Raw genomic sequence first — 14,765 nt, forward strand, 5'->3', positions numbered from 1 at the left:
AACTATTATTTTTAGTTATACACATATATAGAAAAAAAAATAAGATAATAATCGATGAAAAATTATAATTAAAAATAAATCTAAAAATATAAATCAAAATATATTTATAATATTATTAAATTAGTACTAAACTAGTGTAAATAGATTACGAGGGGATTTAAGGAAATATGGGAACATAAATGTGGGAATATTTTTCATTTATTTATATCATTATTATTATATTTAATACTATTAATTATTTATTATAACAGTTACTCCAAACATAATAAAAAATATTATATGTTTAATTTTTAAGGTGAAAATTAGTATCTATGCATGTATCATTGAATTAGTCACTAAATAAGAATATTATGAGAAACATTTGTTATATTATTGTCAAATACCAAGGGTGTCTTGAAAAATAACTATCTGATCAATCTATTAACATGTATGATGGGTAGGGATAGCATTTCACACATAAATACAGCCCCATTTATTAAAAATAAAATATTAATGAGGTGTGTATGGTTCTAATAATTAAAAGATGCGTGTAAATGTAGTCAAAGAAGTACAAATATAAATTGCATATGTGGTTTAAAATTTTAGAAATATAATATTAACATATAAAATGTGTAATTTAGTAGTTCCGAATGCAAAAATTGTATAATCCGTTATTAATGGATTTATATTTTAGTTAATGATTGCGTATAATTAAACGAGTATAAATAAAAATGCAAATGTATAAAACTGCAATATCTTTTAAAAATGGAAAGTTACTAGACGACGGCTAAAGCCAAGACAACAGTTTTATTTTAATTAATTTGCAATAGAAGTTAAAATAAATAATAATGAATTCCTGGTAACAATATTATATGTCTGTTGAAGCAAAATTATCAATTATAAGTTCATAGATGGGTACAAGTCCAATATAATAGAAAAAAAAGATAAATTACACATTATACTAAAAATTAGCAGTCTTAATTTATTTTTATTTTTTAGACGTTTCATACATATTATAACCAAAACATAAAAATATAACATTAATTTTTAAAACGTTTAACTTTTCCAGCTCGTTAATGGAGTTTAATAGTATTATTTGTGTGTTTATTTTATACGTTCAATACATAAATTGGAAAGAAAAGAAAACTTTTATAATTTATCACTTGAGAAAAAAAGATTATGTTCACATTTCTTCATTATGTACATATTATCAGGAACATCGTAGTCTAACTTATGTGTCTATGAAAAACACGATTCAAGTTATATAAAATTATATAAAATTATTAGTTATTACGAATGACAGGATAATTTTTGTATATATATATAATATATATATATATAAACATAAATTTATATACACATTTATCACCAATTTTTTTTTCAGTACGGATAGAATAATAATAAAAATAAAAAATAATTGTGTACCCAAAACTGGTAGGATTTAGCTTACAGATTTTTCATATACAACATAAACATAATGGCTTTCACAGATTTAAAAATATGCAATTTTATACATTTATATATATATATAACAAAAAAAAAAAAAAAAACAAGCATTGTAGCGATTAAATGTGTACATTATATAATTTCTTTATACAGCGTATTTATAAAAAAAAATTACAGGAATGAATTACTTTCGATTTATAGGTATATATGCATATTTATATAGAGAAAGAAACTTGATTTTATATTACAGAAAACAAACAAAACTTCACTATCAAAATCTAATTTAAACCCTGTTTAAAAATTAAATGAAATACTATATAATAATAATAAAAAAAAAGATATACAAAATATTATACACAATCATTTGTTAAGTTAAAAAAATTGTATTTAAAAAGATGACCCGGTTTTTTTTTGTACACTATAATATATAATTGGAAGCAAAATATACACGAACGCTGTATAAGAAATTTGCTAAGGTCACAAAAAATGGGGTGCTAATTTTGTTTTAATATACATACCTTGTAAACGTCACCATATTAGAACTTGTTAAAAAAAATTTGTCGTATTTGCCATATTGTATTTAAAGTGTAATAAATATTAAGATATATTAAAGCCCCACACTAATAAGCTAATTAGTAATTATTTATTTTTTTTTTTTGTTTCTAACAAATAATAATAATAAAAAAAAACCATCCAAATCCACGTATTGTTAACTAAATTTGGATACTAATTTTTTTAACGCACAAAAATTAAGTTAAACCCACTAACTTTGAGTAATAATAATAAAGTAATTTAAAAATAAAAGAAAAATAATTAGAACTTAATTTGGATTCAAAATACTAATTAAGGGATACAATAATAATAATAATAATAATAAAAAAAAATTGTAGTAGAAAATATAGAACTGTTTAAAGCACTCCATTTGTTGGTGGTCCAATAGGTCCCAATTCAGATACAGGTACTGATTGTTGATTGCTCTTCATGAAGTACTTTTCCAATTTCGAAATAATGTGTTTGCCGTATGTGTACTTGCGCAGTGATGCAAAATGAGGACGGATTTTGTGCATGAGCACTTTACGTTGAGAAGATTCGCATACATCTAACATTTTTTGCACTACATAATTGGCATATTGATCTTTCATCATTACATGTAAAGCGCTAGAAAAAAAAAATCCCAATTCAATAACAATATAAATTGAGTATATCCACAAATTATGTGGCTACTTACTTGTCATTGAAACCGCAAACCTCTTCTATAAGCATAGAACGTTCACTGCGTGTAGCATGTGTTACACATTTTTCCACAACATTCGATGCAAACTTGTGCTGGGACAGTGTCAAAACTTTTCCACGAACAGAACATATTAATTTAGATTTGTCCTCTTGTTTACCGTGTTCTGTGAAATGAAATTATAATTGAATAATTTAGTACATAATCCAAAGAAACTACACTCAGAATAGCAATCATACATTAATATAAATTGTACTCTTTAAAATATAACAAGATAATGTTTAACACAAACATACCTAATACATGTTGAATCACATAGTTTCCATATTGGTCTTGAATCAATTGTTCAACGTGTTGATGCATTTCGTCGAGTATCGGTGCTGTTTGTTCAGATGTACAATGTTCGAGTATACGCTGTATGACTCTACATCCGTAAGGGTGTGTTGATAATGTTAAAACCTGGATAACACAAATGCCATCAGTTGTTAGTAAAGATCATATTTTTCTTTCAATACTCAATATTAATCTTTGTAGTTAAAAATAACTTACTTGTCCTTGGAAAGCATTGATGATGAATTGCAGAGCATGTGGATCAACGCATTCTATGCACTTTTGGACTACATGATTACCGTTTTGGTCTTTGACACATTTAAGAACATGGCCGTCTAACTCACGTACTATTTCCACTTGTTGTTCTCCACCCACGCTTTCCAATGCCTTCTGAATAACCCTGCAGCCGTACATTTGCAATGCCAATGGCAATACATGTCCACGTACCTATTTAATGTAGGGTATAACAAATGGAGAAGGCACATTACAGAACGTCGAAATATTTTATTCAAAAATAATATAATATAATATATTGTGAAAATGATGACATACCTTTTGCGCCAATGTAGATTTCTGTTCAGGCGTGCCGAACTCAAAGAACTTTTGAATAACATAGTTGCCAAACACGTCGGTCATCAAACTGTACGCAGCGGCCAATATCTCAGAGAACACCAGCTGCTTTTCAGGCGTAGAAGCCCTCTCCAACTTCTGTTGTATAAATCTGGAGCCATGTTGGTCTTGGGAAAACTCGACAATATGATTGGTGAGGTCTCGTAGTTGAAGACTGGGGTAACGATTGTTCCTGCCACAGTGCAGGAGAATTGGATCGATTACGATTAATTGATTAGATGCATGCTGTATAGTGTTGGGAGATGAGCTACACCAGTTAAATGAATAACCAAGACTATCAATTTACCCTTCCCCTCAATCTTGTAATGAATAATAAATATTAATTAATTCAGTATTTATAAGAATTTTCATTACTAATGTTTATAAGAATATATAAAATTCTGTCCAAAAGGTATTAAAGGATAAAATAAGTATTATCAATTTCATTGATTTCAATGTTTTCGACTAGAATAAGTTAAATACTTCATAAATGAATAATACCCCCTCATAACTTATTCGGTGAGCTTATCCCCAAAATTACAGCAGACAAGGGGCTGTTCTTAAGAAGGTAACCTACCTGAAGTCTTCTAGGAGCCTGCTACGGCCGGACGGTTTTGAATCCAACGTTATGGAGGAACCACCCAACGAAGAAGCACTGCCGCGAACACCACCCATTTTGTTAAACAAGGAATTCGTATTGTTCGGATTTGCAGCCGTGTTAAACATGGCTCCGTTAGCAGCTAAACCACCCATAGCGTATTCTATTGCATAAATAAAATAAAATTAATATAAATATTGACATAGTATTGTGTTGCTATCAAAAATGTTATTATATGTATATAGATATATATGTATGTACCACTAGCTCTGAACTTGGCCATGGCTTCTGCACCCGGCGCAGCATTCATCAGACCTCTGTTGGCGTTATTGGCTGAGCCCATGAGGCCCATCTGTAAATTGGACGCGGAACCCATAGCTGGTGGAGGAGTTAGAGATCCAGAGGCGAGACCCAAAGGGCTTTGGGACGCTGTATGATTTAAACAGAGAAATTTGTTAGTTGCCATGGTCAACAATGACGAATACAAAAATAAAAATCAAATATATGTAGTACCCAGTGTGTTGTACTGCGGCCATTTATGACGGGCGTAATCCATGGACGGTGAAAAGGCGGACGTGTTACGGTCAAAGGAATCGCGTCTGCCGGCATTTCCGGAACCTAGACCAAGACTGACGTTGACATCGTGTACGCCTGCTGTCGAAAACACACGCGTGAAAAAAGCAGCCCCGTAAGTATTGTTGTTTTTAAAATACATGCTTATATATATATTTGTTGGTAGGTAGTATATGCGATGATAAAACATAACAATTAGACGCAAAAGCAGTGGTGTCATTTACACTGCAGTTTTAATTGTCGAGTAAACGTATTGTTTAAGTAACTCATACACGACTAATCTACAGTTAAAACCGAAACAATAACTAGACGTCTATTATAATACAATATTATAAATTTAAAAAAACAAAAAAAATGTTTAAAACTGGTAATGTTGTTTTTATTATCCGAACGTATAATGATAATTAATATAATACACGTATACAGGGTGGACGCAACGCGATTTATACTCGTGTTAGGTGAATATATAATATTGTTACTTAGGGCTGTTCGAAAAACACTATAACGCCCACAGTGTATAGGTATGCATATAATACTAATAATAATAATAATAATAATAATAATGCCGCGAATTTAAATTCACGAGAACCGAACAATAATTATGCTTAAAGCGTCGTGTTTTTACGTTAAAATTTATGATCCTACTACTCAGGTTTAATTTAATCGACCCCTAAAACTTTAAGATGGGATGATAATAGTAATAAATTTCACCGGTGGTATAGTTGTTGCTAGAATGTTTTCTTCACCCACACGCAAAGGCGTAGAGGTGGTTAACAAACACATCCATCTTGATCGTGTTGTCACGATACTTCCGTTTTAATTAACCCGTCGGTCGAAGATTTAAATGGCCATGTGTACGTTACACAGCAATGCCTGTTATTCTTCTAATTATATATGTAACAAATATAGCTATATATACAACTATCAGTGGTATATTTAGTAACAAATCCATCAATCCGCAAAAATAAGATAATAATAGAGTAGTTATCAAAAGAAAAAATTATGTAACAGACAAAGGATATAATATGAAATATAAGTGTATATGTAGGTACGGCTAAGGTTAAATGCAGGGCTTGCAAACGTTATAATAACGTTATGATTATAACGGTATATTTGATAAAAAATGATTGAAATTTGTAAACGTAATTATAACGGATAACAATAAACATAAATAATTAAATAACGCAAAACGCTATATATAGTATATCATAAAAAAGAAAAATTAATTTCAATTATTTAATTAATAAATTATAAAATATAATAAAAATTTTAATTCTGAATAACGATAAACGCAAAAGTTGAATAACGTTTAAATTCTGAATAACGATAATCTCAAAATTTGTAAAACGTTTCAATTGCAAATAACAATATAAAATGTTGCAGTGGCGTCCACTTAACATTAGTGCGAAGAATATGCAGTTAAATGGATTATATTACTCCTTCTTCGTTGAAAATTACACTAGTACACACACTATAAATGGAAAAAATGGAATCTGCGGTAAACGACACATATACAGTCAATGAGCAGCTAGTAGCTATAGGTGGAAGGTAAAAAGACATTTATCTTTGGTCTTACTAACTTTATCTACAATATATTTGAATATAAACATGAATAACACGTCAATAGTTTGATCGTATAGAATTTTTTTTTTAAAATCACGGTACATAGTACGTACACACTTAATTCTACGCCATGCTAGTAAGTAACAGTGTAACATAGAAACAGCATAACTAGTACGTGTATAATATTATATAAACATGTATAGTGAACGAATCTGTCGTGTTAACAGGTGGGAAAAAATAAAAAATGCATTGTAAGTGTATAGTCGCTCATTGTACACCCTATATACACGTAGTAACTGCCTAAATAATATAATTATAACAGAAATATTATACACAACAAAACGTTTATTAAAAAAAAAATTACTCTTGTGAAAAATCGTGTAACTTAAGCATGTATAATCATATATTAATATTTATAACGGGCGGGGAAGTTGTAAAACGAGTGAAAACTTGCACTCGAGTCCCGTTATTTTACCGGCGTCGACGGCAGAGGATGTATTCATTCTGGTGAGCGAGTGAGATATAATAGTAGCAGTAGTAGTGGTAGTAGTAAGCATGTATGAGTGGGGCGGTTAAGTGTGGTATAGTATTATTATTATTATTAAACGCAAAAGTGCAAATAACATAAACGAGTGGTAGGAAGGTACATTTGCAGGTCACGTGAAGGCGTTTAGATCCTTCGGGAGATCTTTTAGTGTGTAGTGTGACAAAGTCGAGCGGCGGCAAATATTATTATTATTAATATTATGCATAAGCGTGCAAAACATAAAAATAAAATTTTAAACAAAAACCACATATTTTAATAAACTGCACGAATATATTATTATAAAAGGCGTCGCTAAAAGAAAAATATAATATTAATCCACACGAATCCTAAATACGCTGCGGCTGCTGTTTGTTGCATGCTAAAGAGATTTATAAATCATATGACGTCTTTTGTTATAGTATTATCATTAATCGTTTAACAAAATGGTCGAGCCGGACTGTAGCATTTCGCAAAGGCGAATATCATATACATATATCTAAGTATATATATATATATAATGCGACATGCAACAACAACAACAACAACAACGACGACAACAGTGACGTAGGCAAAGACGTACCTGCGCTGACCCCCAGCGACGAAAGGCTGGATGTCAGTGAGGTCAAGTTGGTCGAATAGTTGTTGGCTGCCGAACCGACCGCCTGCTGAGGCTGTGGTTGGAGTCCTGTCAAAAAATACCCCGACATAAAACACCAATAACACGAAAGTGGTGGTGAAAGAGGTTAAGTCGCGCCGGTCGCGTTGGAGGCGTAGATAGTGGACGTTTACGACGACCTTTGTACGCAGACAAACGGCGGGGTTCGTATAACAACACGACACGCTCGTATTTAAATATCATCGATACAAATACGGCCACGGAAAATTCATTAGCCTCGATCTACGCACTGTACGCACAACTTTACAATATTTAAACGTACGAGTACTATTAAACTACTTTAATATTATATATATATATGTATTATAAAATATGGAGTCGTCACACACGTCTCTCTTTTGTGTCGTAATTTAAATACACCGTTACTCTACCTACCGTCGATATCAGTTGTCGCAACGAATGACAATATAATAATATACACGTTATGACGACACAAAGGTCTCGCGTTGAGACAACAATTTTGCTATAGTCATATAGTATTACTCGTCAGCGTATTTATTAATACATAACAATATATTAAAACACCGTTCGCTCGACAGTTTTATACGCATAAAACTGTATAGATATAGAAGATATACACGACAGCCCCGTCGAACACGCGAGGGGGGAGTCTTTCTTTCCATCGCCGGGTAATTAAAACATTTAGGGCGGCGGCGGCGACAACACGACGGGGGAAAAACTATAATGAAAATATAATTTCGCTTTGCATATCACACTCACACACACGTCAACTTAAAATTTAGGCGTAATAATAATAATACTGCGTGAGACGGATAATAAAATAATATTATGACGGGCGGTAGGGCGGTGGCGGGTCGAAGGGCGAGGTGATGATAGCGTACCTTGTTGGGCGTTGACGATGACTGATGCCGGCGACACGAGCCGGAGCTGACCGCCGTTGCGGGTCATTACCAGCGATCCGTTTTGGTCGTAGAACGCCGGTATGACCTGGTACTGGGTGCCGTCACCTTGCGACGGGCTCATCGGCCTGCGCTGTTGCTGGGCCGTATTGGTGCCGTTGGCCGTGGCGCCGGGTTGACCGGCGGCGCCGGCCGGCTGTATGATGCTGCCCGCCGGATACATGCCCCACGGCACGCCGTAGTACTGCGGCACCACTGTCGGACCTGAGCCCATAAAGCCTTTATTGTGACAAAACACGCACGCACGCACGCACACAATAGTAATAAAACGTTTGAAATACAGATTTGCGGTACAATATAATATATTTATAATATAATTATTCAAAAACGGCGTGTAAAAAAACGTTGTACATTATTTACAACGAACTGCGAATTACCGTCATGCGGGCACAAATATAAAAGTGATGATATAATAATATTATACACGTACGGTGTGGGAATCCGTGTGTTGTATAGATAGGTACAAGACGGGGAGTTACAGGAAGAGCGGGCCGGCCTCATTCAAACGGAAAGTATACGACCGGAAAATACTGCCGAATCCAGTTGTTGATTTGAAATAATATAAAGGAACGCGGGCATACACTCTGTCTAGGTAAAGAACACCGCGAAATAGGTTCTTCCGCGACACACCGACCGTTACGACGACGGGTGTCTGACAGGAATGGAGTGTTCTCTCGTTGTATACAGAGTACGACAACACGGTCGGTTCGAAAAAGATAATTTATGCACAGAAAAATAATAAATATCAAAGAAGATATCGGAAATTTAGTATCAAACATTTTACTATTTATGAGAAATAGGGAAAAATCCGTAGACTAAGGTCAGACAGGAGAGACCATACATATACGAAAAGCGTACTACGTTATTCTGAAAGGAATAGGATTATGTTGGTAGGGCTGATGTTGTATATTTTATTATCGATATCATGGCGAAGAATGTAATTTAATATTTTAATCAGTACGTTGTATAAACAATATTATAATCGGTACTCGCATATTATTCAAACTATCGATTGATAATTTACCAGACTACCGCACTGTTTTCGCATTTAATATTCAAACCCATTAAAGTAACATGAACAAAATAAATGAATAGAATATTTCATTATATTAAAAAAAAAAAAAATTGAAAAATCTATCTTGTTAAAAAAAAAAAAAAAAAAATACATAAGAATACAATGGAATAAAAGCAAGTAATGAGAGGTAACTATACAATTGATATTATTGTAAAATTGTGTAGGCGTAATACTTAGTTGATAATCATTATGTTTTTGTTAATCAGAAAATAATAATTATGTACGCCCATCACACAATAAATTTCAAATTATTTTTCGAATTATTAGTGGTGTTAAAATACACTGCATAAAATATAAAATTCTAAATATAAAAAATATTATAATGTACCTATAACATTGTTGACACCGTGTCAATGTAATTAGGATATTGACAGTGTTATGCGTATATAAACACGCGGTTCTAACTTGTTTTTTTGAACATGCCAAAGTATAGTTCGTTGGTTTTGACGGTACACACTACTCTGTACCAGCAGCTATGGTAGTTCGGTAAATTGTCAATTGATGAGTTATATTATTTCACGTAAGTGCCTTGTAATATTACGAATGAAAATTTTTATGCCGATACATATATATACGTATATATTATAATATATTATATTATATGAATGATGATGTGTAATAGTACGAAAACGCCCCGACTATAGTCGTCTAGCACGTCGTGATAGACTTACCGGCAATCATGTAAGGTTCTTGCGGGTTGATGATGTACGGCGTCGTGGCCGTCGTGCCTGGCGGCGCGAACGTGGCCGCAGCCGCGGCGGCAGCGACCGGCGTCGCGGTCGGCGCCGACGCAGCAGCTGCCAGTCCAGCGGCCGCCGCGGCCAGCTGTTGTTGTTGCTGCAGGTGAAATTGTTGCTGCTGTTGCTGCTGGATGAGCTGCAGTTGTTGGGCCGCTACCGCGGCCGCTGCGGCCGGGTTCGCTGCCGCCGCGGCTGCTGCGGCCGCCTGCTGTGCTTGATGGTTGCGGAACAGCTGCTGGAAAAAATCGTAAAACGAATGAGCAAAACCGTCGATGACGTTTACTTACAACGACATAATAATTGTAAAGCGTGTTCAATACACAGCGTTATAACATAATATTATAATTTCGTATCGATCAGGAGATTTTTACTGTTGTGTAATGTGTTTCGCCATAGCATGTCGACGAGGGATAATAAAAGATAATAAACGTCAACAAAACAAACACTTATTTTGTCGTCATTATATGACGTGCACAGCGTAGGTACTGTTGGTAGTTGGTACAACACAATTTTTACGAGCGTAATAATAAAATAACGCACACGACGTGCTCAGGCGCATATATATTATTAGTAAATCGTTATACTAAAAAGAGCTGATATAATGATTTCGCGATTAAATATTATATATTGATAACATACGTTTACAACATGAATATTTTGTCCGTTATTGTTGTTATTGTTTTGTTTTTTTTTTTACGCCGTTTTCGACGAAACGCATGATGTGAGATGTCTTATTTATTTATTTATTTTTTAACGTACAAATTAACGACTTACGAAAAGTTTATGCGAAAAATTCGCGACAGTGAAATCTGGAACGAAAATTCGCCCTAAACCAAACTATGACAGTATGTTCTATAACAATTCCGAGGAAACACAATCGAACACAATCGTATCGCTGGTACCCATGTATATATAAAGATATATAGGCAAATTACGATATGACATAAATTATATTCTCGGAACGTCGTGGCCGGTAGACAATAGGTAATTATTAGAAAGCCATACGACAAAGCAACTGATAAGTGTAATAGGTATATGTGCATATTAATAATAATAGGTTATATTGTACACCATGACCTTAGGTTGAAAGCTTATTACCACCGCCAGGTTTCAACATTATGCGCCAGATCAGCGCAGATAAAATCAATTTTTTTATGTCTTGTCAACTTCCATTAACGTCGTCGTTCGGATATTAGTTTATTTTTTAGAACGGTCAAAAGTGAAATTGACATTCTCATTTTATGAGTTACGAACAACAAAACATACAATTTTTTGAACGAATGTTTTTCATGTAATAAACGACAGTACACGGTGTATCCATATCTCATTGCTGTTGTTGAGTTATTTTGGTCAAATACTAAAATGTCAAAAACAATACAATATAAAAGTTTTTTTACGCAACAGCAACTGAACTAACGGAATAAATAAACAGTTTGAATACGTTTTTATAAAATGAATAGAAAATGTTGTTTTCTTTTATTTAACCTAGAACCACTAAGTACACATCATATATATATTTAATGCAATGCGTACGAGCAATATATGAATATATAAAGTTTAAATAATTAAGCGCCAGTTTCTTTTTTACGTTAGAAACATATAGCAACCACAACTCATACTAAGTATTTGTTAAAATTTACATATATATGTATAATGATAACCAATAAACATTTAAAGTTAATTTTTTTGCTATTCACGTTTATATATAAACGTTAATATAGCAATATAATTTAAAAATATACCTGCATATACCGGAATAGCTATGGGTACTGGAAGTTAACGTATAATAGCATTTTAGACTAACATGTGTAAATACACGTCGAATCGCTATGAATATTTTAATGTAATGTAATCATTTTTTTTACAGCCGGTTGCAGATTTCAGAACGAAGTAAAAATGGTAATGTTTCCACCCTACATATGCACGGATGCACATACACAAAACTCTAAACAGTTCATGGACCACCATTCGTTTAAAACGCGAATAATAAAATGAACATAATGTTAAAGGTACCTATACACGTTAAAACTATAGGACAAAGAATAAATCATTGTAAAAACATAAAGGTTCAACTATATTTTGAAAAGCGTTCGAAGTACACGCCGGCGTAATGGTTGAAGGAAGAGCGCGGCGTAATGTATTATTGTAGTATTATAAAATGAGTAAGTTATTATACTAAAAGTAACAAGACTAAACGTAAGAAAAAATAATAACACCATCGTTCTTAATTTTGCTCCACACATGTGTCACGCGGAGAAATTCGATTTGAAGGTTCTTAAACGTTCGATAAACAATATCTTCTATAGACATAACGAAGAATAAATATACGCCCAACGCGGCTGTCATCATTTCCTCCCCTCGTTCATTCTTGATGTATATTTTTCTCGCTATAGTCGATATATTATGTATAGATTATATAATATAAAGTATGGGTATATAATAATAATAATACATACAGCCGTATTTCACTCGCAGTAAAATTCAATTATTCACCCCGGCGGATGCTAAAACCACAGATTTCGTTTAAATTCCGAAAAAGCGTCTATACGTATACATATCGTTTCGTTTAAAAAGCTTTAAGTATTTTTTTCACCACGTAGTTAGTTACCGAAAAAAGCACGCAAGTAAAAATCCTCGGTTTACCATTTTTTGTGGTATTCTCAAAAACGAACTAACAAGAATGGAAGGGGAGACATAAAAATATACGATATTTTATCGCCGCATCTTACACCCCTCGTCGTTGTCATTGATTACGTGCGGACAAATAGATGCAGGCTACGGAAACTGAGCGAGTAAGAGAAGGCGGAGGTCTGGGACAAAGTGTTAAATACCTGTAAAGTGGTTAACAGGAAATTTGACACGGGTATTAGCAACAGAAGAAAGGCACTCAGTGCCGAAAAAAAAAAAGGTAGAGAGGAAGGAAAAAGAAAAAATACGCAGAGTTATGTGCGCAGCGTAAGAATGGACGAGCAGAACGACGAATATTACGACAATGACAGGCATTTTCACAGGCGATATCGAAGGTATTTAGAAAAGCAATTTTGTATTCCGTTGCACGTCGCACTGCGGGGAGTGGATCCGGAATTTCGCGGGCGCGCCCATAGCCCGGGAAAAGCAATTGATCATTTTTCCGACTATATACCATATAAATATATATAACACAAATATACACACATCACTACGCCATATAATATTATATATACAGAGTAAGAAGTACTACTACTGCTACTACAGCTATCTACTATATAATACCTTCTCTATTCATATTATACGACGATCGCGCATTTCTCTCTCTCTCTCTGTGTATATATTATACACACGCCAAGGATCCCTCTGGGGAATACTATATTACATAAATATAATATCATGTACGAGACGATAATAATACGAGGTTTACAATTACTATTATATGTATATATATATATATATATTATAAGGTACTGTGTAAGGTAGGAGGCTGTAACTCAATAGGACGGAACTGATATTACGTTAAAACTCAAGAAGTACCATGCTAAAAAAATTTCCAAATTTCCCAAACATGAGCAATACTGATTTTGTGATAACATAACCTAATATAAAAATGTTATAGATAGTGAAATTTTTTAAATTCTGACACTTACGATTTATTATTTATGCTTGTATATTTGAAATTTCTGTCCGAATTTATTTGTTTAATACTTGTTAAATTTTTTCTATGCATTTATTGTTTTGATTGATTAATTTTAAATATGCCTTCTAATCGGTGTATGATCATCGGATGTGATACTTCGCATGATAATAAAATTATTCTTAAGCTATATATACACACTTGTAACATTTGCGTGTAAACATAAGGCGTAACACCGTAGGGTTTCAAATTTTGTTACGCTCTATTGCTGTTACATGTCCAAGTTACGTTACGTGCTAATGTAACAAAGGTATACGCAGCTTTAGACATCGCTTCTCGAAGAATAAGGAAATATATGATAAATAGGTTGAAAGAACTGGAAACAATGAACTGCTGAATGAAACTATCCAATACATTTTTCAATCTTATGTTATTTTGTGAAAAATTATAAAAAAGGCGAATGGTAATTGGTAAATAGGAAATATAAAATTAAAAGCAGATCATTCGATAATCAATAAATAATAACATTGATTTCTATCAACTATCATAGTTTAGGTTTTAGTTTGTAAGATAGCCACACGGAGCGATAGCATCAATGATCATATCAAAACGTTCTACAGGAGTTGCTTTTATATTTTATCTCATTTCTATGGTGTATGGTCTATACTTCATACGCGACGACTACCTACGGTATTTTGATCGAATGTAATTTTTTTTTCAAACAAGAAGCCGCGGCAAGATCTTTGCCCCCATATTGTGCGCAGGCGCGCTTGTTAGTCATCAAAATTTTATAACTTGACAATTACCTGGAGCATCAACGGTCACCGTTCGCGCACATGATAATAACATGTAATAATCGCTGTAATGATAATATATTATAAATAAGTAGACG

At 33.3% G+C, this 14,765-nt stretch overlaps 1 protein-coding gene across 11 annotated transcripts in view; it reads right to left on the bottom strand.

Moving 5' to 3' along the window:
* Positions 1-2,245: 2,245 nt before the first annotated feature.
* Positions 2,246-14,765, bottom strand: part of LOC112599487 (maternal protein pumilio) — a 97,930-nt gene continuing 85,410 nt past the window's right edge. For 3 of the 11 annotated variants that reach the window (XM_025346419.1, XM_025346465.1, XM_025346481.1), the window contains 11 exons: positions 10,198-10,501; positions 8,374-8,670; positions 7,436-7,540; positions 4,707-4,847; positions 4,455-4,622; positions 4,173-4,356; positions 3,539-3,788; positions 3,206-3,433; positions 2,953-3,115; positions 2,654-2,822; positions 2,246-2,583 (listed from right to left, as the gene is read on the bottom strand). In XM_025346419.1, coding sequence (XP_025202204.1) covers positions 2,334-2,583; positions 2,654-2,822; positions 2,953-3,115; positions 3,206-3,433; positions 3,539-3,788; positions 4,173-4,356; positions 4,455-4,622; positions 4,707-4,847; positions 7,436-7,540; positions 8,374-8,670; positions 10,198-10,501 — 2,259 coding nt within the window. In that variant the 3' untranslated portion in view covers positions 2,246-2,333. The remainder of the gene's footprint in view (positions 2,584-2,653; positions 2,823-2,952; positions 3,116-3,205; positions 3,434-3,538; positions 3,789-4,172; positions 4,357-4,454; positions 4,623-4,706; positions 4,848-7,435; positions 7,541-8,373; positions 8,671-10,197; positions 10,502-14,765) is intronic. The other 8 variants (XM_025346423.1, XM_025346412.1, XM_025346443.1 and 5 more) reach the window with 7 other exon arrangements.

The sequence above is a fragment of the Melanaphis sacchari genome, unplaced genomic scaffold, assembly GCF_002803265.2.
Source record: "Melanaphis sacchari strain LSU unplaced genomic scaffold, SCAv2.0 Contig0_pilon_pilon, whole genome shotgun sequence".
Taxonomy (NCBI): domain Eukaryota; kingdom Metazoa; phylum Arthropoda; class Insecta; order Hemiptera; family Aphididae; genus Melanaphis; species Melanaphis sacchari.